A 24,564-nucleotide genomic window follows, 5' to 3' on the forward strand; every position below is an offset into this window, starting at 1 on the left:
ATGACACCAAAATTGGAGGTGTAGTGGACAGCGAAGAGGGTTACCTAAGATTACAACAGGATCTTGACCAGATGGGACAATGGGCTGACAAGTGCCAGATAGAGTTTAATTCAGATAAATGAGATGTGCTGCACTTTGGGAAAGCAAATCTTAGCAGGACTTATACACTTAATGGTAAAGTCCTAGGGAGCGTTGCTGAACAAAGAGACCTTGGAGTGCAGGTTCATAGCTCCTTGAAAGTGGAGTCGCAGGTAGATAGGATAATGAAGTCGGCGTTCAGTATGCTTTCCTTTATTGGTCAGAGTATTGAGTACAGGCGTTGGGTGGTCATGTTGCGGCTGTACAGGACATTGGTTAGGCCACTGTTGGAATACTGCGTGCAATTCTGGTCTTCTTCCTATCGGACAAATGTTGTGAAACTTGAAAGGGTTCAGAAAAGATTTACAAGGATGTTGCCAGGGTTGGAGGATAAGGCTGAAGAAAAGGCAGCATAATTTATTTAGCCTTTTGCAACTTTAAATTTGTTATCTTTGCCTGCACTCAAGGTAAGTTCTTATTTTCATCCTTCCTAAGGCTGACTCCATTCACTTTCTTTCTCATCAGGAACATGTTGCCTTCTTTTTAACGAAAATTCAAAATTTGATTTATTACTGTATCAACAAAGTAGCGAGTACTGTTAGTGAAGTATCATAAAGATTCTGAATATGTTCACATCAAATGAAGATTTCATACTTTAACAAAGGAAGTAAATAATCTTTGATATAAGTGAATTTTTGTACTAATGTAGTGTCCTACCTTCTATAATGTGCTTTCGGGACAGCCCTCGCTCAGTTTCTGCCCTGCAAGAGAAACACAAATGAGAAATGTGACATTATTCAAGGGTTAATTTTCAGTAATAAGTTTGGTTAATCCAGTTTACCAAGTAAATTATATAATTGATGCATGTAGAATTTCGCTAAGGCAGGGCTGTAGAAATGGTAGTCCTGTGTTCAGAAGCATTTTTCGTTTGGATCTTTAGAACCTCTGCTATCTTGAGTCACACAGATCAGTCCCATGTTTGGGTTCTGGTCTGTTCTGAGGTACCTGATCTTAGGCAGAATTGTAATGAAAGCGTCATCATTCTATTATAGGAATGAAGACTAAAAATTATTCAGATGGATGGTGATGTCCATCTGTTGTACACTTGAGCAAATTATGGAACCAGAAAGAGACGTGCTATTGCATAGTGCCTTTCAAGGCCTAAAAACATCCCAAAGCACTTCATGACCTAGCACCTCCAAATGTAATCACTGTTGTATTCTAGAATCAACAAATTGTAATAATCTGTTTTGAAATGAATATCATTTATCACACAATAACAATACTTCCCTCCACAATATTAAACTAAGACTTTTCTATACTCCATTCTGCATTACTCAGATGTACACAACTGTACCATTTCTCACTCTTTAGTTTTCTTCCTAAAAGTGATAGATAGTGAAACTCTGCAATAGATAAATTACATCCTTGTAGAATTCTGAACATTTCTACAACTGCTTTGAAGTGGAAACGACTGAAGTAATATTAGCTTGAATTTTGGTACTGTTAGGGGGAAAAATAGATTTTAGACTGAAATGGATAAATGATATCTCCCACATGAGAAGCAACCTAGAGACTAGCATCAGTAGAATTTCTTTAGGCATCTATGTAAACAGGAGGCTATGTTAATTAAAACATTCTAAGGTGGCTCTGGGAGGAGACAATGAAAAATAGAACTGATAAGACAGACAGCAAGACTGATTGTTTATTCCCTGGCAGGATGAAGGAGATCTTAACACATTAACATAAAACAAATGTCCCCTTTGTGTCTATTTGCTGTGTATGAAGGAAGATTGGAATATTGGTAAGAGGATGCTAATAGTATTAAACGTTATCTTAATGTTTCTGTATACTCCAGAGTTTTGCTTTGGTCTTATTACGTAGGCAGATCTCTCCTTGCAATGCTCAATTAAAATGATTGTAAGTACTGATATTCAGTCATGGTGTCATAGAGATGTACAGCATGCAAACAGACCCTTTGGTCCAATGCGTCCATGCCGACCAGATATCCCAACCCAATATGGTCCCACCTGCCAGCACCCAGTCAATATCCCTTCCAACTTTTCCTATTCATATACCCATCCAGATGCCTTTTAAATGTGCAATTGTATTAGCCTCCACCACTTCCTCTGGCAGCTGATTCCATACATGTACCACACTCTGCGTGAAAAAGTTGCCCCTTAGGTCTCTTTTATATATTTCCCCTCTCACCCTAAACCTATGCCCTCTTGTTCTGGATTCCCCCACCCCAGGGAAAAGACCTTGTCTATTTAATCTATCCATGCTCTTAATGTTTTTGTAAACCTCTATAAGGTCACCCGTTAGCCTCCGACGCTCCAGGGAAAACAGCCTATTCAACCTCTCCCTATAGCTCAAATCCTCCAACCCTTACAACATGTTTGTAAATCTTTTCTGAACCCTTTCAAGTTTCACAACATCCTTCCGATAGGAAGGAGACCAGAATTGCACACAATATTCTCCAGCAGCTCCAGCACAGTTACTCCGCGATATATGATTACATGCCAATCACAGCATTGACTTCCAGTTCTGGAAGTCACTGTCGGACACAAGCCTAGGAGGCCCAGGCACCTGGCAAGAAAATTAGAGGGAATGTTGGTCGGCAGCAGTTGATTAGTTAAAAATCAAGATAAAATTACCCTTACATTTTTTCAATGCATATTCGTAGATTGCTCATGCTGAAATCACAGGTTTGGTCCCTACAATATTCTATCAATTAAAAAGACGTTTTGCAAAATTGTAGCATGTTCTACAATGATTACGTCCTTGTATTTACTGTTTCCTCTGGGACACCCTGATCTACTCTCTTCCACTCCCAACACTCCCCCACAGCCCCATGGCACCTTCCCGTGCAACTGCAGAAGATGCAACACCTGCCCATTTACTTCCTTCCTCCCAGGAGTATCCAAGGGCCCAAACATACCTTCCTGGTGAAGCAGTGCTTTACCTGACTTCAATCTATCTAGTCTACCATATTCATTACTCACAATGTGGTCTCCTCTACATCAGGGGAAAAAAAAAGTGTAGACTGAGTTACCACTTCACAAAAAAGCCTATGTTCTGTCTGCAAAAAAGACAGAACTTCTTGTGACTGCCACTTCAAGACACCATCTTGTTCTCTGTGTCAGGCTTGCTGCAGTGCTCCAGTAAAGCTAAGCGCAAGCTGGAAGAGCAGCAGTTCATTTCCTGCTTGGGAACTCTGCAGGCTTCTGGACTTGATATCGAGTTCAACAATTTTAGGGCTGGAGGCACGTTCCCCCATGTCCATGCCCCAGCCCCCAAACATCAGGTCTTGTTAACACATAGTCTGCTATTAAACACTACCCATAGGTAGCCACCAATAATTCCCATTAGCAGCCATTCATTCTCCTAGACTGACCGTAATCTACTCCTTTGTCTATCCAACTGTTTGAGTCATAGAGATGCACAACACGGACACAGACACTTCAGTTCAACCCATCCATGCCGACCAGATATCCTAAATTAATCTAGTCCCATTTGACAGCACTTGGTTCATATCCCTCTAAACCCTTCCTATTCATGTATGCATCCAGACATCTTTTAAATGTTGTTATTGTACCAGCCTCCACCACTTCCTCTGGCATCTCATTCCATACACGCACCACCCTCTGCATGAAAAAGTTGCCCCTTAGGTCCCTTTTAAATTTTTCCCCTCTCACCCTAAAATCATGCCTTCTAGTTCTCAACTTTCTCACTACAGGGAATAGACTTTGTCTATTTATCCTATCCATGCCCCTCATGATTTTATAAACCTCTGCAAGGTTACCCCTCAGCCTACAATGCTTCAGGGAAAATAGCCCCAGCCTATTCCGCCTCTCCATATGGCTCAAACCCTCCAACCCTGACAACACCCTTGTAAACCTTTACTGAACCTTTCAAGTTTCACAACATCCTTCTGATAGGAGGAAGACCAGAACTGCACACACTATTCCAGAAGTGGCCTAACTAATGTCCTGTATATCCGCAACATGACCTCCCAACTACTATATTCAATAAAGGAAAGCATACCAGACGCCTTTCTCACTATCCTACCTACCTGCGACTCCGCTTTCAAAGAACAATGAACCTCCGCTCCAAGGTCTCTTTTCAGCAACAATCCCCAGGACCTTACCATTAAGTGTCTAAGTCCTGCCCTGATTTGTCTTTCTAAGATGCAGCACTTCTTCTCTGTCTTTGTGCCAAATTGCAGTTCATAGAGTCATAGAGATGTACAGCACAGAAACAGACCCTTCAGTTCAACTCGTCCATGCTGACCAGATATCCCAACCCAATCTAGTCCCACCTGCCAGCACCCGGCCCATATCCCTCCAAACCCTTCCCATTCATATACCCACCCAGATGCCTTGTAAATGTTGCAATTGTACTAGCCTCCACCACATCCTCTGGCAGCTCATTCCATACACGTACCACCCAGTGACTGAAAAAGTTGCCTCTTAGGTTTCTTTTATATTTTTCCCCTCTCACCTTAAATCTATGTCTTTGGGACTCCCCAACCCCAGGGAAAAGACTCTGTCTATTTATCCTATCCATGCCCCTCATGATTTTATAAATCTCTATAATGTCACCCCTCAGCCTCCGACGTTGCAGGGAAAACAGCCCTAGTCTATTCAACTTCTCCCAATAGCTCAAATCCTCCAACCCTGGCAACATCCTTGTAAATCTTTTCTGAACCCTTTTAAGTTTCACAACTCTTTATAAAGATTAGTTAAATCAGTACATCTGAGGTGCCCTACCAGTCCTGCATGCCTCAAAGGTCATTCAAGTCATAAAACATGGAAACAGACCCTTCAATCCAACTTTTCCCTGCTGACCAGTTATCCTAACCTGAAGTAGTCCCATTTGTCGGTGTTTGTAGTTAGTCTTTACCAACCAAGAAAACTGGAATATATTAATTACATTTCTGTAATAAAAAAACTAATTGTAGTTAAATATTGGATTACATACTTTCCACCCCAGAAGATTTTAGTAGTAATGACAAGGCTGGACCGTCTGTAAAGAGAAAACAGGACATGCATTAATAAAAGTTAATTGGTCAATTCAACTTTCTACGTTTTATAAACAGTACTACAAGGCTAACAAGTTAACAATATTAATTTATTCTCCAACTCACCCTCAAAATAAATGTTCGGTTCAGTTTTGGAAAATAAACAAATTTTATGGAATATAGGGAGAACTGGCCATTTGGGTACAGAACTGGCTCAAAGGTAGAAGACATAGGGTGGTGATGGAGGGTTGTTTTTCAGATTGGAAGCCTGTGACCAGTGGAGTGCATCAAGGATCAGTGCTGGGTCCACCACTTTTTGACATTTACATAAAATGATTTGGATGAGAACATAGGAGGTATGGTTAGTAAGTTTGTAGATGACATCAAAATTGGAGGTGCAGTGGACAGTGAAGAAGGTTACCTCAAAGTACAATGGGAACCTGATCAGGAGGGCCAATGGGCTGAGGAGTGGTATATGGAGATTAATTTAGATAAATGTGAAGTGCTGCATTTTGGAAAGGCAAATCAGAGCAGGACTTATATACTTAATGGAAGATCCTGGGGAGTGTTGCTGAACAAAGAGACCTTAGAAAGCAGGTTCATTGCTCTTGAAAGTGAGTTGCAGATATATCGGATAGTGAAGAAGGCATTACTTAAACTTTTTTTTATTTGTCAGAGCATTGAGTATAGGATTGGGAAATCTTGTTGTGTCTGTACAGGACATTGATTAGGCCACTTTTGGAATAGTGTGCGCAATTCTGGTGTCTCTCCTATTAGAAGGATGTTGTGAAACTTGAAAGGACAACGGTGTTGCCAGGGTTGGAGGTTTTGAACCATAGGGAGAGGTTGGGGCTGTTTTCCCTGGAGAGTGGGAGGCTGAGGGGTGACCTTATAGAGCTTTCTAAAATCATGAGGGGCATGGATAGGATAAATAGACAAGGTCTTTTCTCTGGGGTAGGGGAATCCAGAACTAGAGGGCAGAGGTTTAAGGTGAGAGGGGAAAATTTAAAAAAGGACATAAGTGGCAACTTTTTCCACGCAGAGGGTGGTACGTGTATGGAATAAGCTGCCAGAGGAAGTGATGGAGGCTGGTACAATTACAACATTTAAAAGGCACCTGGAAGGGTATGGGCCAAGTGTTGGCAAATGGGCCTAAATTAGGTTAGGATATTTGGTTGGCATGGACCAGTTGGATCAAAGTGTCTGCGTCTGTGCTGTCTATCTCTAAATGCATCAACTTTTTCTATCAGAGGGTGGAGATGTTGTTTGGTACTCGAATCAAAGAATTTAAGTATCAAATGCTCTTTTAGCTCAGATATTAACTTGCTAAAATGACGCAGAGGAAGTTGTTAGAAGCTCATTTGGGCGTTTTTCATGAAAAATGCTTATCATAAATTTTTTTGTTGCAAGTCATTTCAATTTTGTACCTTCCTGCATATAGTGTGGTTGTGAAGTCAGTGAGCCGTGTGCTTCTAGGTCTCTGCTAATACAAACAATCCCAGAAAGGTCCATGAGGCCACTGCAAGGCAATTCCTTTTTCTATTCGTTGGATTATTTTGGGGAAATGGTTGACACCTGCTCTGAATGACTAAAAATCTACCACATGAAGTGTAAATCTTTCAAGTAAAACACACATTCATTGATCTTCCTAAATTTAATCTCAAATATGTCGAGAAACACATTTAGCATTTGACAGCCAATCAACTCAGTTAATTATGCATTTTTTCCCAATTGCAAACAATATATTGGAGTAGGGGAAAAGTTGTTACATGCACTCTTGCAATGAGGTAACTATTGTCACATTTGTTCTGCCTTTTCCAATGTCAACTATCAAAATATTATATTTCTAAGCTTCAAACATTTATGCCAAAAAATGTGATATAATTTCATTAGGCCTTAACGACTAAGATGAAACATCATTTTGGACAAATAAACTCAGAATTTCAAACTGAAAAGTTAAAATTACCTCCATCCTTTTTTCTTAATGATACTTCCTAATACAATTTCTGCCCTGAGGAACAGGAAATAAACACAAGGTTAAAAATATTTTACAGAAAACATTAAATTATTGCATAGTGACTCAGTGATTGGTGCTGCTGCCTCACGGTGCCAGGGACCCATGCTCGATTCCACCCTCAGGTAATTGTGCAAACTGAATACAGACATTCTCCCTGTGTCTGCGTGGGTTTCCTCTGGATGTTCCAGTTTCCACACACAGTCCAAAGGTGTGTAGGTTAGGTGGATTGACCATGCTAAATTGCCCATAGTGTTCAGGGGTGTGCAGGCTGGGTGGACCAGCCGTGGAAAATGCACAGTTATAGGGATACGATAAGGGTGGTGTAAGGGTATGCATCTAGGTGGATGCTCCTCAGAGGCTTGGTGCAAACGCGATGGGCGGAAAGGCATGCTTCCACAATGCAGAGATTCTAACATACATGCAAGATCATAATACCTTTACTTATCATCAGACAATACTTTGCTTCATAATATTTACTGAATATTAATTGTATTTAATTTTATGCAAGTGGACAAGTGACACCGTTTGTCATGTCAACCTGAATCCCAAACAAGGTGTTCTAATTGATAAAAATGCCTTGCCCATACTGCGCACATAGCCATGATAAACTCAGCACATTATGTATTTAAGGTTTGTGTAAATGTGGAAGCTATATTCTCAACACTAAAAGTAAGTCTAACACCATATAATAATTTAATGGGGGACAAGAGATAGACAGAGTCCACAAGGGGGTCAGAGGGGATGTGAGGGGATTGGAATGCTCACTGCCTCTTGTAGCTCCCTGTTTCCCTACATTGCCCTAGTCCTCTGCAGCCTTCCTATTTCACCCACCACCGTCACTGCATCCTTATCTCTCTCTTGCCCATAGCCCCAGGTGACCACCCAACCTCTATCATACTATGATTCGGAGATGCCGGTGTTGGACTGGGTATACAAACTTGCAGATTATATTTTATTTTGCTCAAAAACTGCATGAATCCATGTAAGATTCTGTAAATCCGTTTTTTAGATAAGAATCGATCTGAATATTGTGGCACAGACACCTCACACCTTAAATGCATTATCTGGGCCGACATAACACCAATTGTTAAAGTTCACTTGAGAATGTAACTTTAAAAAGTTTTGTGATTTACATATGAAAGAATTGAAACCAACATGTTCATTCTAAAAGATAAGAGACTTAAACAATCCAGGTATTTTTCAAAATATAATTTCAGTTACATCACACTGTAAACTTTTGCTATAAATTCCATGTCTTATGATCTTATACTCCAAAGCCACCTGATGAAGGAGCAGCGCTCCGAAAGCTAGTGCTTCCAAATAAACTTGTTGGACTATAACCTGGTGTTGTGTGATCCTTGATACCAAACACCTGCAACCAATGTGCAGATAGACAGCAGAGTTAAATAAGTCTGAAGTTTCAAACCTGACAATAAAGATCATTTGACTAACTAGGAGCTACAAAAACGAGTAATCACTGATGCAATTAGTTATTTCCAAATTCAAGTCAAATCTGTAAGATACCACATACATTCTTTTTTGGAACTATAAACTGAAAGGGAAGTAGGACTAATATAACTGACAAAATGGGAGAGTTTTGCAACTTGAATATTAATTGCTGTACATTGCTCAGCTGTGTAATGCTGTTTTCTGAATCAATGGGAGGGAGAATTTCAGTTCAGCAGCACCAAGGATATTTTGAGATAAGAAACTTCTAAGTGACAACAGTCCTTCAATAGGTTGAGCTGCAGAGTGTTAAAAAGCTTTAAGTGCCAGGGCAGCACAGAAATGTCTAGAAACTGCAAACAGAGAGCATCCATCTCTCCTTTTCGCTTTACACAGGAAGATGACAGAAAAACCAAAAAGGCTTAAAAGAGATAATTCTAAAACAAAATCCTGACCTGGGTTCATCTGATCAACTACGGAATTGAAGAATGACTGTCACCTTACAGATGACCACACAAACATATTGCTAGAATTAAAAAGGACAGAGAGAAAATGACTGCATCACTTAGTGAGAACCTGAAAAGTAGCCTCTGAAAACCAAAGTCCCAAGATCAGCCATCAGGATTGGGGGAAGAATTTTTGTGCCCTATTGTGCAGCGAAGTCTCCACTGTTCAGTCAATTCTAGCACAAAGCAAGATGGTTGTAGTTGGTGGGGGCCAATTATCACTGCACCTGAGGCCAAACCATTTTTAGTTATAAATGATGTTATAAATGAATGGAATAAATTCAAAACTTATGGTTCAAATAGTCACGTGAAGAAAGTCAGTACAAAATAATCAGACTTGATTTATGTTGCATTAACAAATGCAGATTTGATTTTACTTAAATGCTTATTGGCACACATCCCCATCTAAATAGACAGACTGCATACAACATCAATGTATTCTTTAATATCATGGTCAGGTGAATGCTGCAACCGGTTTTTGTCTTGTTAATGCTGTATAATAAGTAAAACAGGAAAATCAACTTTCTAAATTTTCATATCTTCGCTGCTTTTATTTTAAATTGATCAAATATGATAATTATAGTGTCATAGAGACGTACAGCATGGAAACAGACCTTTGGGTCCAACTCGACCATGCTAACCACATATCCTAAATAAATCTAGTCCCATTTGCCAGCATTTGGCCCACATCCCTCTAAACCTTTCTTATTCATATACCCATCCAGATGCCTTTTAAATATTCAAATTGTATTACCCTCCACCATTTCCGCTGGCAGCTTATTGCATACATGCACCACCCTCTACGTTAAAAAGTTGCCCCTTGTCCTTTTTAAATTCTTCCCCTCTCATCTTAAACTATATCCTCTAGTTTTAGACTCCTCCAGCCTGGTGAAAAGACCTTATCTATTTACCCTATCCATGCCCCTCATGATTTTATAATTCTCTGTAAGATCACCCTTCAGCCTCCAACTCTACAGGGGATAGCCTCAGTCTATTCAGCCTCTCCCCATAGCTCAAACCCTCCAACCTTGGCAACATCATTGTAAGTCTTTGCTGAACCCTTTCAAGTTTCACAACATCCTTCCTATAGCAGGGAGACCAGAAGTGCACACAATATTCCAAAAGTGGCCGACTCAACATCCTGTACAGCTTCAACATGGTCTTCCAACTCCTATATTCAGCCTTTAATCAATTTGGTTCACTCCATTTGACATTAAAAAAAATGGAAATCTTTTGTAAGAACAAAGGCCCTGACAACATTCCCCTGCTGTAATTCTGAAGATTCATGCTGCAGAACTGGCCACATCCCTAGCATAGCTGTTTCATTATAGCTACAACACTGGCAATACTGACAATATGAAAAACTGAAGATTTGTCCTGTCTACAAACAGTAGGACAAACATCTAGTCTCCAAAAGTGCAGCACTCTCTCAGTATGACAATGTACTTGCCCAAAGGTAGCGAACATGGGAGCTTTATGAATGAATGCTCCCATGGCAACCTCTGGTATACTCTGAGGGTTTTGTTTTCCCTGGAGCCTGGTGTCTTCACCATCTGCATGCAATTCTTAGCAACACATCAGGAAGTGTGGGGTCAGTTTGAGTATATGAGCGATGACAGCTAGTGCCACACTTCTGCTTCCTTCATCATTCTAAAAACTGTTGCTACACTCACTAGTTGCCTGTCAATCGTCAATTTCAGGATAATCCAAAATGTAGATGATGTTGGAAAGACTCAGCAGGTCAGATAGAATTGTATCGAGACAAACTGAATTAACAGGTGGAATCATTGCTCCCTGGAGGGGAGTCTGAGGAAGAAGGGGCTTTTTGATCAGTTGGTGCCTTTTGTCACTACAAAGGTTTTGGCTCAGGGTTGCAGTTTGTACCTTGGAGAAGTGGTAATCCTTGTCTTTTTAAATAGTTTATTGTTGGCTGTGATTTTCTCTTTTACCTATGAGTGACTCTTGCCTGACTGTATTAGGTCCTGCAATTTTTTTTGTGTTATTTCATATAATGCTACTCTCTGTAAGTACAGAATATTCCATCCTTTCCTCAGTTTCTCACACATGACTGCTGTTGTCACGTTAATATCATATGTATCATTATCTCATTGTCGTATCCATTCTCATTGTACCACAGACAGGATGGTATGAGGTGGACCCTCACTGTTATCCTGCCCCCTTTACCCCACGAGATGTGGGGCAGATAGGCTTGCAACACACTCTTCCTCTTGGAGCTTTCCTCTCATTGTCATGTACTGTTGTGTGCTGGCTCTCATATTCTGTCACATTCATTCTCTTTACCTTCTGCACTGGCATTCTTATTCACTATTACCTACTGTGATCACTAATCTTACTTTCTCCCTCAGATACCATAACTGGTGGTCTCTCTTGCTGTGTCTGTCTCCCTCTCTCTCTTACCCTCTTGCTTTCACAGGCACACTGTCACTGGTGGCCTCTCTTTCTCTCACATTCTCACTCTCAGTCTCCCTCTGCATTCTCAAACTCTCTAAATCTCTTCCCTCAGTCTTTCTGTCTCTAATTTTACAGCTAAGAAAGCTTTAACTAAAGTGCTAGCTCTTTGGAACTATTCAAAATTAATCCTCCTGCTAGATCTTCTCTTCATAGCCTACTTTCAAATATGTCTTACATTTTCTTTCAAAAGAGAACTAAGTGGCAACTTTTTCACTGAGGCGTGGTACATGTATGGAATGAGCTGCCAGAGGAAGTGGTGGAGGTGATACAAGTACAGCAAATAAAAGGCATCTGGATGGGTATATGAATGGGAAGGGTTTGGAGGGATATGGCCCAGGTGCTGGCAGGTGGGACTAGATTGGGTTGGGATACCTGGTCGGCATGGACGAGTTGGACCGAAGGGTCTGTTTCCATGCTGTACATCACTATGACTATAACTAAATACAATTTAGCTAGTCCCTACCCAATCAATCTACACTCTGTCAAAAACAAAGTGATGGAAGAAGGCATTGACAATGCTATCAAACAGCTTAACTCAGTAAAGATGTAAGTGATTTTTCAGCTAGCGTACACAACTCTAGCATTCATTACAGTTTTGGTTCAAACAGGGACAAAAGAGCTGAATTTCATAGTTGAGAACTGAGTTTGTACCTTGACATCAAAGCCGTGAGAGTGGCATGAAGAAGCTCTTGCAAAATTGAAGTTAATGGTAAGCAGGAAAGATTGTTTGCTATTATAATCATATAGGAGAGATTGGAATAACTGTTATTGTTTTCCTTGGAGCAGAGGAGACACAGGGAGGCATGAACTCATTGTGTAAAATTATGAGGGGAACAGATAGGGTAGACAGAAAGGAACATTTCCTCTCAGTGGAGGGATTAAAGGCAAGGGCATAGATTTAAGGCAAGGAGCAGGAGGTTTAGAGAGGATGTGAGAAAGTGTTTTTTTTCCCCTGACTCAGAGGGTGGTGGGAATTGGGAACTCACTGCCGACAAGGGTGATAAAGGTAGAAACATTCATAATATTTCAAAAGTATTTAGATGTGCACTTGCGATGCCATGGCATACAAGGCGATGGGCCAAATGCTAGAAAATGGCATTCCCTTACAGATTTAAGTAATATCCAGCACCACTACTCTTCCTGCCACAAAGTGAATAATCTCATATTTTCCCACATTATATTCTATCTGCCAAATTTTTGCCCACTTATTTAACCTGTCCATACACCTCTGCAGACTCCGTGTCATCTGCACCATTTGCTTTTCAACCTATTTTTACAGCTTCTGGAAACTTGGGATACAGTATAGTCACTTTCCTCACCCAAGTCATTAAATGTATTGTAAGCAATTATGACCCAGCACTGACCCATAGTTTCGCAATATCAGATGTTAAGCCACTTGGCCTATAGATAGTTGCTTATTGTCTCCTTCCTGTCTCCATACCTTTTTAAATAAAGATGTTACATTGATAGTTTTCCAATTCTCTGGGACATTTTCCAGAATCTAAGAGACCCTGGAAGATTACTAGCAGTGCATCCATTATCTCTGCAGCTACTTCCTTTAATATCCTTAGGTGCATTCAATCAAATCCAAGGTACTTATTTGTCTTTAGTCCACTAGTTTCTCAAGCAGTTTTTTTTCAGTAATAGTTATTGATTCATTTCCTGTCATTTGGCTCCTTGAATATTTAGTAATTTTCAAGCACAGGAGGTGGAGATTTCGGTTGTAGGGGACCAATCTCAGGAATGTCTCAGAACAGTATCCTTAGCCAAACCATCTTCAGCTGCTTAATGATGGAAGAAAATTCTATCACACAGAGGTTAGAATGTTTGCTGATTATTGCATACCATTGAAAACTATTCACAACTTCTCTCATACTTAAGATGTCTGTGTCTGCATGCAACAAGACCTGGGCATCATAATCACAGAATTATTAAAGCACAGAAGGAGGCCATTCAGTCCATAGCCAGCAAATAACAATGCCACAAACCTGCAAAGGAACAACCATACCAAAAAGAAAAAGAGAGAAACTAAATGCTTCTGTTTGACATTAAACAATACCATTGCTGAAGCTTCCTCCATCAACATTCTGGAGTTTACAATTAATCAAAAATTTAACTGGGCCAGCTCTATAAATACTGCGGCAAGGCTCTCCTTCGATAGCTCAGCTGGTGGAGCAGAGGACAAAAATGCAGGGGTTCATGTGGTGCAGTGACAGTGTCTCTACCTCTGGGCCAAAGATCAGGATTAGTCCCATCTGCTCCATGGATATATCGCAATTTGTCTGAATTGGTTGATTAAAAATATCCAATATAAGAGCAGGTGATGGACTAGAAATTCAGTGAGTAACAAATCTCCTGTCAAGAGTATTCTCCAGTTGCCTAGATGATTGCAGTTCTAATAACGCTCAAGAAGCTCAACACCATCTAAGACAAAGCAACCCACTGGATCAGCACTCCAACCAAGACCTTAAATATTCATTTCCTGCACCTCCAGTGCACAAACATATCAGTGAGTACCACCTACAAATGCATTGTAACAACTCAACAAGGATCCATTGATAGCACTTACCAAACCACTACGCGCTAGAAGAACAAGAGCAGCTGATGTATAGGAACACCAGCACCTGCAAGTTCCCCTCTAAACTACATACCATCCTGACCTGGAACTATATCGCTACTGCTTTACTGTCATTGGGACAAAAACAGCATTTTGGTTGTACCAATTCTACACAGACTCAGTGGTTCAAGAGGTAGCAGTTGGGATTGGCAACAAATGCTGGTTTTTGCAGGCAACACTCATATCCCAATGAATTGTTAAAACATCCTTCACACAATCTGATGCCCAGAAATCAGAATTGCAAGCGATATTCCAGTTGAGACTTAACTGCAAGTTTGTAAAGATTTAGCATGACTTCCTTATTTTTGTATTCAATACTCCATTTACTTCAAACAAAAAGTAAAATTTAATTTGATAATTAGGAGTGAAGGTTGATTCCCTTGCCATAGGTTACCTGCTGTGCTCATTCAGAAACTCAATTATATTAAACACCCATTTTCATGGTTTTGATGAGCTGTCAATCGTGGTGTCCAGTTGCCTGCAAACACACTGTAATTAGGCATATCTGTAAGGGTGGAAGAAAGGGTCTGTTGCTTAAAAAGGAGACCTGCAACTTCTGGAGATTCTACTTGAATACATTAGCTTCCAGCACTCCAAGCCTTTTTGCATAGTTAATAATTCCAGTCTTTCAATCTCAGCAATGTTCCATTAATATGACTGTGCTATATCAGTCTCTATAAATAATGCACAAGGTTAACTAATGTTTTAGCCTCTAAAATATTAAAAAACGCATCCCATTTCAGATAAAATGGGTCATTAATTTGGTCAACCTGAACAAAACAAAAAGCTGTAAAAAAGTGTTGACTTTTTGATCAATGAGAATGTCCCTATCAGTTCTGAAAGAAAATCAATAGGAATGATACTGAAAAGCATAACATGGCAGTTAATGACTATCTAAAGCAGAAACAGAACGTGCTGAAAATATTCTGATCAATCCGTACCCTTGCAGAGGATACATCAATTAACATGTTAAGTGTGGCCCTTTTGTCAAAACCATAAGATGTGATGTGTGAACAGCATTTTAACAAAAAATAGACAAAAAGGAAGGAAACAATGAACAAAAGAAATGGAATAACTTGTAGAAACAGCAGATATTTAAATGCTGAAATTACACTGTCAATTGCCATAGGAAGCAAAATTTAAATAAATAAATGAATGGCTCAATCTTACTTTTTTTTGTTAAATGTAAATTGCATTGGATTTTTGTTTTTGGAGGTGCCACCTATAAAAGCCTGTTTTGCGTTTGGACAAGCATGGTCAGTCTGGAGCTGCCCTGCACAGTTCTTGAAATTTGGTTCAAACTTGGTGAAATTAGTGCACCTCTTTGCAGACAGGGACCTGGAAGGCCTGTTGAATGGGGTGGTGCAAATGTCTTCTTCCCACAGGTCCAGGAGTTGAAGCAATGGCACTGGACCATTTCAGCCCAACCTGAATTGTTAGCTGGGTCAGTTTTGTCTCAGTTGACAAAACAAATACACAGCAATGTAGGAAGATGATCAGCATCATGAGGGCTCTTAGAGGCTGGCCCATATTGAACATCAACGTCAATGGATGTAGGCTCTTTGTGGCCAGTGCCTGTACAGTAGGTTCTGAGATGTTTTGGCATCTAGCTTGGTTGGCACATTAGGTGCACGTAAAGACAATATCAATAAACCCTCACAATATTCTGAATTACTATATGGCCAATTAAACACTTTGTTCAGTGACAAGTAGAAAATTCAGCAGCGAATTTGGATGCTGAAAGAAGCCACAAACATCCAGAAGTATTCGACAGGGACAAGTTGGCCCGAAAGGTCTGTTTCCATGTGTACACCTCTATGACTCTATGACCAGTGGTTTTCCACAGGGATCTGTGCAGGGACCCATGTTGTTTTTGATTTGGAGGTGAATGTAGATGGCCTAATTAGTAAGTTTATAGGTGACACAAAGATTAGAGGAACGATGGATAGTGAGGAGGATTGTCCAAAGATAGCAAGATAGATAGGCTAGAGACTTGGGCAGAGAAATGGTAGATGGAGTTTAATCTGAACAAATGTGAAGTGATACATTTTGGAAGATCTAATACAGGAGGAAGGTATACAGAAAATGGCAGAACTCTTAGTAACATAGAGAAAGAGGGATCTAGGCTTGCAGATTCACAGTTCCCTGAAAGTGGCAACATAAATGTGGATAAGGTGGTCAATAAAGCATGTGGCATGCTTGCCTTCATCAGTCAGATCACAGAGTATAAATATTGGCAAGTCATGTTGCAGTTGGACAGAATTTTAGTGGACAACATTTGGAATATTGTGTCCAGTTCTGGCTGCAACACTACCAGAGGATGTGGAGGCTTTGGAGAGGGTACTAAAATGGTTTACCAGGATGTTGCCTGGTTTAGATGTTATTAGCTATGACGAGAGATTGGACAAAGTTGCTTTGTTTTCACTTGAGCGTTGAAGGATAAGGGGTGACCTGACAGCAATTTACAAAATTGAGAGGCATGTATAGTTAAAGTCTTTTTTCCCAGTGTAGGAATGTCAATTTGTAGGTGACATAGGGCTAAGCTTAAAGAGGAGAGAAGCAGGCTTTTGTTTTACACAGTGTGGTAAATACCTGGAATGCACTGCCAGAGGAGGTAATGAAGATGGATACAATAGCAGCATTTAAGAGGCGCAGTGGCAGATATATGAATAGGCAGGGGACAGAGGGATACGGAAAGTGCAGATGCAAAGGTTTTTAGTTTAGAAAGGCATCATGTGTCAGTACAGTCTTGGTAGGCTAAAGGGCCTGTTCCTGTGCTGTACAGTTCTATGTTCTATTACAGTCTCTTAATCCCTCCAATTTAGAAGGAAGACAATTAAGTGGATGCACTCATGTAAAATGCAGTAAGTAAAGCAAAGCAGTGGCGTGATAAAATTGGTTTCAATGTCTATCAGAAAAGCAGCCCATTCACTCAATCAGTTTGTATTCTTTGTCAGCCCCTTTGCATGACACTCATAGCCAAGTTTCCCAGTTCGTCCTGTATCAGCAGCAAATGTGTATACATTACACTTGGTTCTGTCATCTAGGTTGTTAGTATAGATTGTAAGTAATTCAGGTGCAAATATTGTTCTTTGCAATATTCCATTATATACTATTTGCCGACCCAAAGATGAACTGCTTATTTGTCACTCCTGATAAGTGTACCATTAATCTACATTAATGTTACTCCAATCTTTTGAGCCCTAATATCGTGTAATAATCTCTTACATGGCACCATACCCAAAGCTTTAGAGAATTCCAAAATACTACATCCACTGATTCCCATTTATTAACACAGCTAGTTACAACCGCAATAACAAATTGACTTTATGATCACAATTCACCCTTATAAATCTACGCCAATTTCACTCTTTCATATTATGATTTTCCTAGTGGTTCCTTTTCACGTACCTAATGATTCAGAAGGTAGACAAGCAGGAGGCTGGAAGAACACAGCAAGCCAGGCAGCATCAGGAGCTGGAGAAGTCGACATTTCGGGTGTAATCCTTCTTCAGAATTATACTAGAAACGACGACTTCTCCACCTCCTGATGCTGCCTGGCTTGCTGTGTTCTTCCAGCCTCCTGCCGGTCTACCTTGGATTCAAGCATTTGCAGTTTTTTTGTGTCTTTCATGGTTCAGAAGAGCAAACACAGGAGTGATCTCTTCTGCAGAGGAAAAGTTAACTGTGCTAATAATTATAGATGAACTATTTAAGTTTATGCAATGGTTGGGTAAAGTCTGAGATTCCGTTCCAATGCATCTGACTTACACATGGTCTTTACTGAATTATCTATTTAAAAATAAAGTCTTGTACTTTGATAACATTAATGACCACCTCTGGATCGGCCAAAGTGCTTTACAGCCAATGAAATACTTTTTTGAAATACAGTAACTGTTGTAATGTAGAAAACATGGCAACTAATTTGCAAGGTCCTTCAAACAAGAATACAATAATGACTAAACAAATCTGTTATCATGATGCAGAATAAATATTTCAATAATATTGACCTTGGTAGTGTGGTTAACCTGCCTGCTGTTCTTCAAAATAGTGCCAAGGGATCTTACACTTGAGATGGGCATCAGTTTAACATCTCATCCAAATCCATCTCAGACAGTGCTGCACATCTTCAGAACTATGTACTTTTAATTTTGGTTGAAAGTAATCTGATGGATTCTCGCTTTTCAATTTTTTTCCTACCTTAATTTGTTCTAAACTTGCTCTGCAATAATTTATTAATATTCTGAGAGCACTTTTACCTAGGTTACAGCAGACTCAATTAGTCAAGTAGACGTTCACTCCCAAAACCTGACCTTCCTTACAAACCTCTATGGGAAGACACAACTCCTTTACAATTGTAAAATCTGGTAGTGCTGCAATCGGTTATCTGATGCAGCCAATAGTACATTCCTGTGCTAAGGGACATTGTGATATTGACTCAGTTATTCAGCAACCAATTTTCCCATTTGTAAAATAATGGAAATATGTTAGTAATACTGTGTAAAGGGGAACCCGTAGAGTCTTAAAAGGAGCCATTATATTAGGACTAACTCAAGATATTTCTTGACTTTTTCTAGAATCTGAATTTTTTAAAAATATTGGACTGTGCATTTGGCTGGCAAAGAGATGAATAACAAACGTCTGCGATCACAAATATCCTTCAACTTAGTATTCAAAAAAGCTTCTTTTTTACTCAAAATAAAACAAGGCCAATCAGATATTTTTGATTTTTTAAAGAGGTAGAATCATTGATGCATTTAAACTAAAGATCCTTTATAGTACTATGTAGTGTAAAGCTGGGTATTTAGGTTTTTAAGATCATACTACACTGAAGAATGCATAGAAAAATTCGGAAGAGAACATGCTTTCTGCAGCTGCTGAACAATGTGTTGCTGGAAAAGCGCAGCAGGTCAGGCAGCATCCAAGGAGCAGGAGAATCGATGAAGCCCTTCTTCAGACATCGAACAAAAAAAAAATTCGCCCCCAGACGCTTTCTGCAACACTTACCAACAATGACCTATTACACTTTTTACTGTTGATAATATTTTTATACGGCATATTGTACCTTTAAATTGGGTCTAGATTCTATTTTATCTAGATGAATGTTTCTTGTGCTTTCTGTTCTTATTACTTATACTTCATTTACTTTGTCCAAAAACATTTCTGGGTTTAATATGGCTGTAGTTTCCTTTTGTGTAAGATGATAACATTGTATAATGTAGAAAATATCTCTTGAGCTCTGCCTGACTGTTATGAAAGTGATATCACTGCTCAAATAAGAAAAGAGGGATAAACCAGGAAAGTACAACTGGTCGGATGAGAATCAGTGGTGGGGCACATTGAATTGATAACTTTGGTATGGATGTAAAATGGGTTCAATGACAGGAAACAAAGTTTGACAGAGTCATAAAACCATACAGCATGGAAACAGGCCCTTCGGTCCAATTCGCCTACGGTGACTAGACATCCTAATCTGATTTAGCCCAATTTACCAGCATTTGGCCTATTTCCCTCTAAATCCTTCCTGTTTGTGTAGTCATGTGGATGCCTTTTGAATGCTGTAATTGCACTCACCTCCACCACTTCCACTGGCAGCTCCTTCCAGACACGCACCCCACCCTCTGAATGTAAAAATTGTCCCCTCAGGTCTTTTTAAGTCTTTCTCCTCTCACCTTAAAACCTGTCTTGTAGTTTTGGATTCCCCTCCCCTAGGAAAAAGACATGGGCTATTCACCCTATCCATGCCTCTCATGATTTTATAAACCTCTATAAAGGTCACCTCTCAGCCTTCAGCATTCCAGGAAAAACAATTTCCAGCCTATTCAGCCTCTCCCTATAGCTCAAATTTCCAGTCCCAGCCACATCATTGTAAAACTTTTCTGAACCCTCTCAAGTTTAACAACATTCTTCCTATAGAAGAATGACAAGAATTTATGCAGTATTCCAAAAGTGGCCTAACCAATGTCCTGTACAGCTGCAATATAACATCCCAACTCCTATACTCAATCATATGACCAATGAAAGCAAGCGTGCCTTCTTCACGACAGTCTAACTGGGACACTATTCTTAAGGAACTATGCACTTGCACTCCTAAGTCTCTTTGGCTCGACAACACTCCCCAGGGCCCTACCATTTACTGCATAGGCCCTTCCCTGGGATGCCTTTCCAAAATGTAACACCGCACATTTATCTAAGTTAAATTCCTTGTGCCACTCCTCGTCCCATTGGCCCATTTGATTAAGGTCCTGTTATACTATGAGTTAACCTTCTTCATTATTCACTACACCAACTATTTTGGTGTCATCTGCAAACTTACTAACCATACCTCCTTTACTTACATCCAAATTATTTATATGTGATGAAAAGCAATGGACCCAGCACTGATCCTTGTGACACAAACTGGCCAGAGGCCTCCAGTCTGAAAAACATCATCTGAAAAACTACCACCACCACCTTGTGTCCCATCTTCGAGACAATTTTGTATCCAACTGGCTAGCTCTCCCTGGATCCCATGTGATCTAACCTCACTAACCAGCCTGCCTTACTGAAGTCCATATGGGCAAACTCTACCGCTCTGTCTTCATCAATCTTCATTGTCATGTCTTCAAAAAAACTTAATCAAGTTAGCAAGACACAATTACCTATGTACAAAACCATAGTGGATGAATATTTTTCAAACTGCAAGGTGGTTCGCAGTAGTGTTCCCCAAATGTCAATTTTGAGTCCATTACTCCAACATGGCTTTATTAAGAGAACTTACAATTGGGTGTACAATGCAGTGTTAAAAAGATAACAGTGAACACAAAACTTGGTACTCAGTAGACAATAATGAAGATTGTTATAGGCTTCAGGATGATATAGGTTGGTGATCTGACAGACGTAAAGGAGTTCAAGTTCAATGCAAAGAAGTGTGGAGACAAGCAATTTAGGACAACAAATGTGTAAATGCATTATACTATAATTAGCAAGATTTTGTAAAAAAATGTTCATAAACAAAGACCTTGGCACCATACACATAAATTCTAACGGTGACAGAGCACGTTGATAAGGTGGGTAAGAGTTTAAGAGCTCTTTGTATTTATAAGCAGAGGAACAGACACTCAAAACAAATAGGCCATTCTAGAAAATAAATCACTGGTTAGGTCACAACTAAAGTATTGTGAACAATTTGGGCACTATCTTTTAGGGAACATCTCATGGCCTTTAGAAAGAGTACACAGTAGATTGATCAAGATGTTGAAGGTGATGATGCACTTCAATTTTAGATTAAACTGAGAAGCTGGAAAAGATAGGACCATTTTCCGTGTAATTGAGAAGGTTAAGCGATGACCCCAAAAGATTTTCAAGATGAAAGATCTTGATATGTCAACAGGGAAAACAATATTTCCTTTGGCGAATAGATGACTAACGAGAGAGCATAGGTTCAAAATCATTCTAGAGGGAAGAGAAAGAAAAAATTTTTCCACTTACTAAAATTGAGAATATTCTGTAAGTTTGGTGGAAGCAGAATCTAAATAATTTTAAAAAGTAGTTGGACAGGAACAATGATGAGCAACAACAGAATTGCTGAAAAAAGTACATCGTACAGCCTCGCCAGTGGCCTCCTAGTCTCTCAAATCCTGCAGTGCCCTCATCTGCCCTAAAGCCCCCGATGGCATTCCTCAAACCAACTTGTAACTCCCATCACCTTCCCAGTCCCTCTGTAGCCTTCCCAGTCTCCCTTCAGCTCCAGTATGGTAACCACATCTCCCAGACAGCACCCTGAAACTTTCCAACTGTCCTCACCCGCCTGCTATCCCTTTCTCTCTCCACTCCCTCTTACTCTTTGTGGTGGTCTCTTTGCCGCCGCCGCCCCCCCCCCCCCCCCCCCCAAGACCACTGCAGACTCTGTCTCCCTTCAGTCCCCTTGGGATCTCCTGACCATTTCCTCACATCCTTCTTGTATCCGCATAGTCCCTGCTCTATTTGCTCTCCCACCAAATTTGCAACATCCCCCTCGATAGCTTCAGACCAAGTATTCCGATCCAAGTATGCAGACAAACATTTTATTAAGAATTTTCTTTTGTACTCCTTATGATGAACTTCATGAATTCTGTAAGACTGGGTCTTGTAACTAATTACGATTAGTTAAACCTTCTAATTGAATTTGGAGAAAATCAATCTATAGCCGTAACTGTCTTAGGTCTGACAACTAAAGTTAAAGGCATCCCAAAATTTTACTTTTGTAAAGAATAAAGATTGATACAGCTGCAGGTAAGAAGATAGAGCTTGGTGGCTAGCGCAAGATGTATTGCTCATCAGAACAGAACATGTTTAGCTTGTATCTAACAATGTTAATAATAATTGAGTGTACTTAATGGTGACACTTGAACTCAGGGTGGAGAAAGACTCCCATTTCTTAGGAATGTAAGTTGATTCAATCTGAACAGTGAAATGGAAGTGAGGATCCTGAATAACGCTAATTTATGAAGCACTGAATAATTTATCATGCATGGACGTGAAGTTTCATTCTTCTGGAATCTATGGAGGGGTGAGTATCAAATGCTAAGTCTTAAAGTTGATTATTCACAGAAAATCAATTATTAAATTGGACTGTATTTTACAATACATTTTTTTTTAACTCTTTGGCTGCCGATAGTAAAGTGATTAGTTAGGTTCATGGGGTGTTTATTTTAGAGGACCGAGTTGGAAAAATTAGTTTTGTGGATTAAAATCAAATATCAGCAATTAATTTAGGGTGCCTATGAAAATCAAACTAGTACAAAAATAATTGCACAAAAATACCCCATCATGACCTCCTGATCCAAAAGACAGTGACTTATTTCTGGGATATGTTCAGGTGGTTTGCACTGCTCAGCCTAAATGCAGCCTCAGGCTATTCAACCGCGGGGACCTCACAATTAATTCAGACCTAGTCATCACATAAGAGTAGTATTTAGGTGCAGAGCTTCTGGCTGAATTTGCTTCCCAAAGCCCATGAGAAACTGAAAACACTTCTAGTTAGTGTCTCATTGTTGCCCTTGCACAAATGAATTAAGTCAGCATTAATCAATAGTTAAATCTAGCAGATTTTCAATAAATGATTAGTTACATAAGAGCATTTGCTTCTTTAATGGTATAAAAGTAACTAAGAGAAAGGGTCACATTGTGCAAGCTTAATTTATGCTCCAGCTGAATTTCTTAAGTGCACAGCAAATCGGGCAGTAGATGAACAGTGACAATAATTGTTGGCCATTGGTCACCACAGACTAGTGGTGACTTAATTTCAGTGGAGATATATTTTTAGAAGATAACAATGCACTTTGGTATTAAAACAAATTCCATTGGTCGAACTCCTATGATTCAATGCAAAGAATTAGAGAAAAAGTGTTGAAGGGCAAACAACTCACATGTACATGCTACAAATGTGTGACCCATGGTTTGGGTCAGGATGAACAAATTAATCAAGGGCAAAAACAGTACGTATGTTGTGAAAGCAAGACTACAGTGACAGTGAGACCATATGCTTGTGTATGCAAGACAGGAGGAATTGGCTGAGAGTTGAGTGATAGATCTGCAGATGGTTAAGAGGGGATATGCATATCAACAATGCTGCATCAAACCAATCATGGCTCAACTGAGAAGTCACAGTAATATAATTTTTAACTGAAGTCATAAAACCACAGAATTATAGCATGGTTATAGCTCAGAAAGTGTTATTTAGCCTTTTGGTTATGTCAGCTCTCTGCAAGAACAACTCATCTAATCCTATTCTATCCCCCACAACCTTTTAATGTCTTTCCCTTCAGTTAATTACGCAATTGTGTTTTGAAAGTCACAATTGAATCTGCCTCTGCCACATTCTCAGGCTGCATAAAACAGTTTTTCCTGTCTGTCACTGTTGCTTCTTAATCTGATCCCCTTCAATCAGCAATAAAGACAGGAAGTGCTGGAGAAATTTAGCAAGTGTTTGTTAGAGTAAGTGAGTTAATGTTTGGAGGCCAACTTGACTCTTTTCCAAAAGGAATCAGAAAGCCTTCCAGCCTGAGTTTCTCTCCTCTTTGAACCTGCTTTATGAAGATAGGTTTGTGGGAAGTGAAAGCAGGAGGAGACAGATAAGGTGTGTTCTTGTCCAATTCACACTCAGGTTCACACACTGTCTTGTTCTTGCCACTCACCTTCACAGGGAGAGACAGCGAGAGACCCCACGTGAGAGAGAGCATGAGTGAGACAGTGAAAGTAGTTTTGCTCCTGCATTTGTTGCTGACAATCTCTCAGTGAGCCTGTCAGTAGTAAATGTGAAAGCCTGTCATTAGACAAACAGCTCTACAATAAATTTCAAATCCATTTAGTTCTTCAGCCTCCAGAGAATACATTCTGGCTAGATAACCATCTGTTTAAGCAAGCCTACTCTACATCATTAAAT

At 39.8% G+C, this 24,564-nt stretch overlaps 1 protein-coding gene across 11 annotated transcripts in view; it reads right to left on the reverse strand.

Annotated features, from left to right (window-relative positions):
• The window catches only part of kcnab2a (potassium voltage-gated channel subfamily A regulatory beta subunit 2a), a 268,478-nt gene that overhangs the window by 40,545 nt on the left and 203,369 nt on the right, over positions 1-24,564 (reverse strand). For all 11 annotated transcript variants that reach the window (XM_072586348.1, XM_072586346.1, XM_072586347.1 and 8 more), the window contains 3 exons: positions 7,068-7,112; positions 5,062-5,106; positions 796-839 (listed from right to left, as the gene is read on the reverse strand). In XM_072586348.1, coding sequence (XP_072442449.1) covers positions 796-839; positions 5,062-5,106; positions 7,068-7,112 — 134 coding nt within the window. The remainder of the gene's footprint in view (positions 1-795; positions 840-5,061; positions 5,107-7,067; positions 7,113-24,564) is intronic.

Source organism: Chiloscyllium punctatum, chromosome 16 (assembly GCF_047496795.1).
Source record: "Chiloscyllium punctatum isolate Juve2018m chromosome 16, sChiPun1.3, whole genome shotgun sequence".
NCBI lineage: Eukaryota > Metazoa > Chordata > Chondrichthyes > Orectolobiformes > Hemiscylliidae > Chiloscyllium > Chiloscyllium punctatum.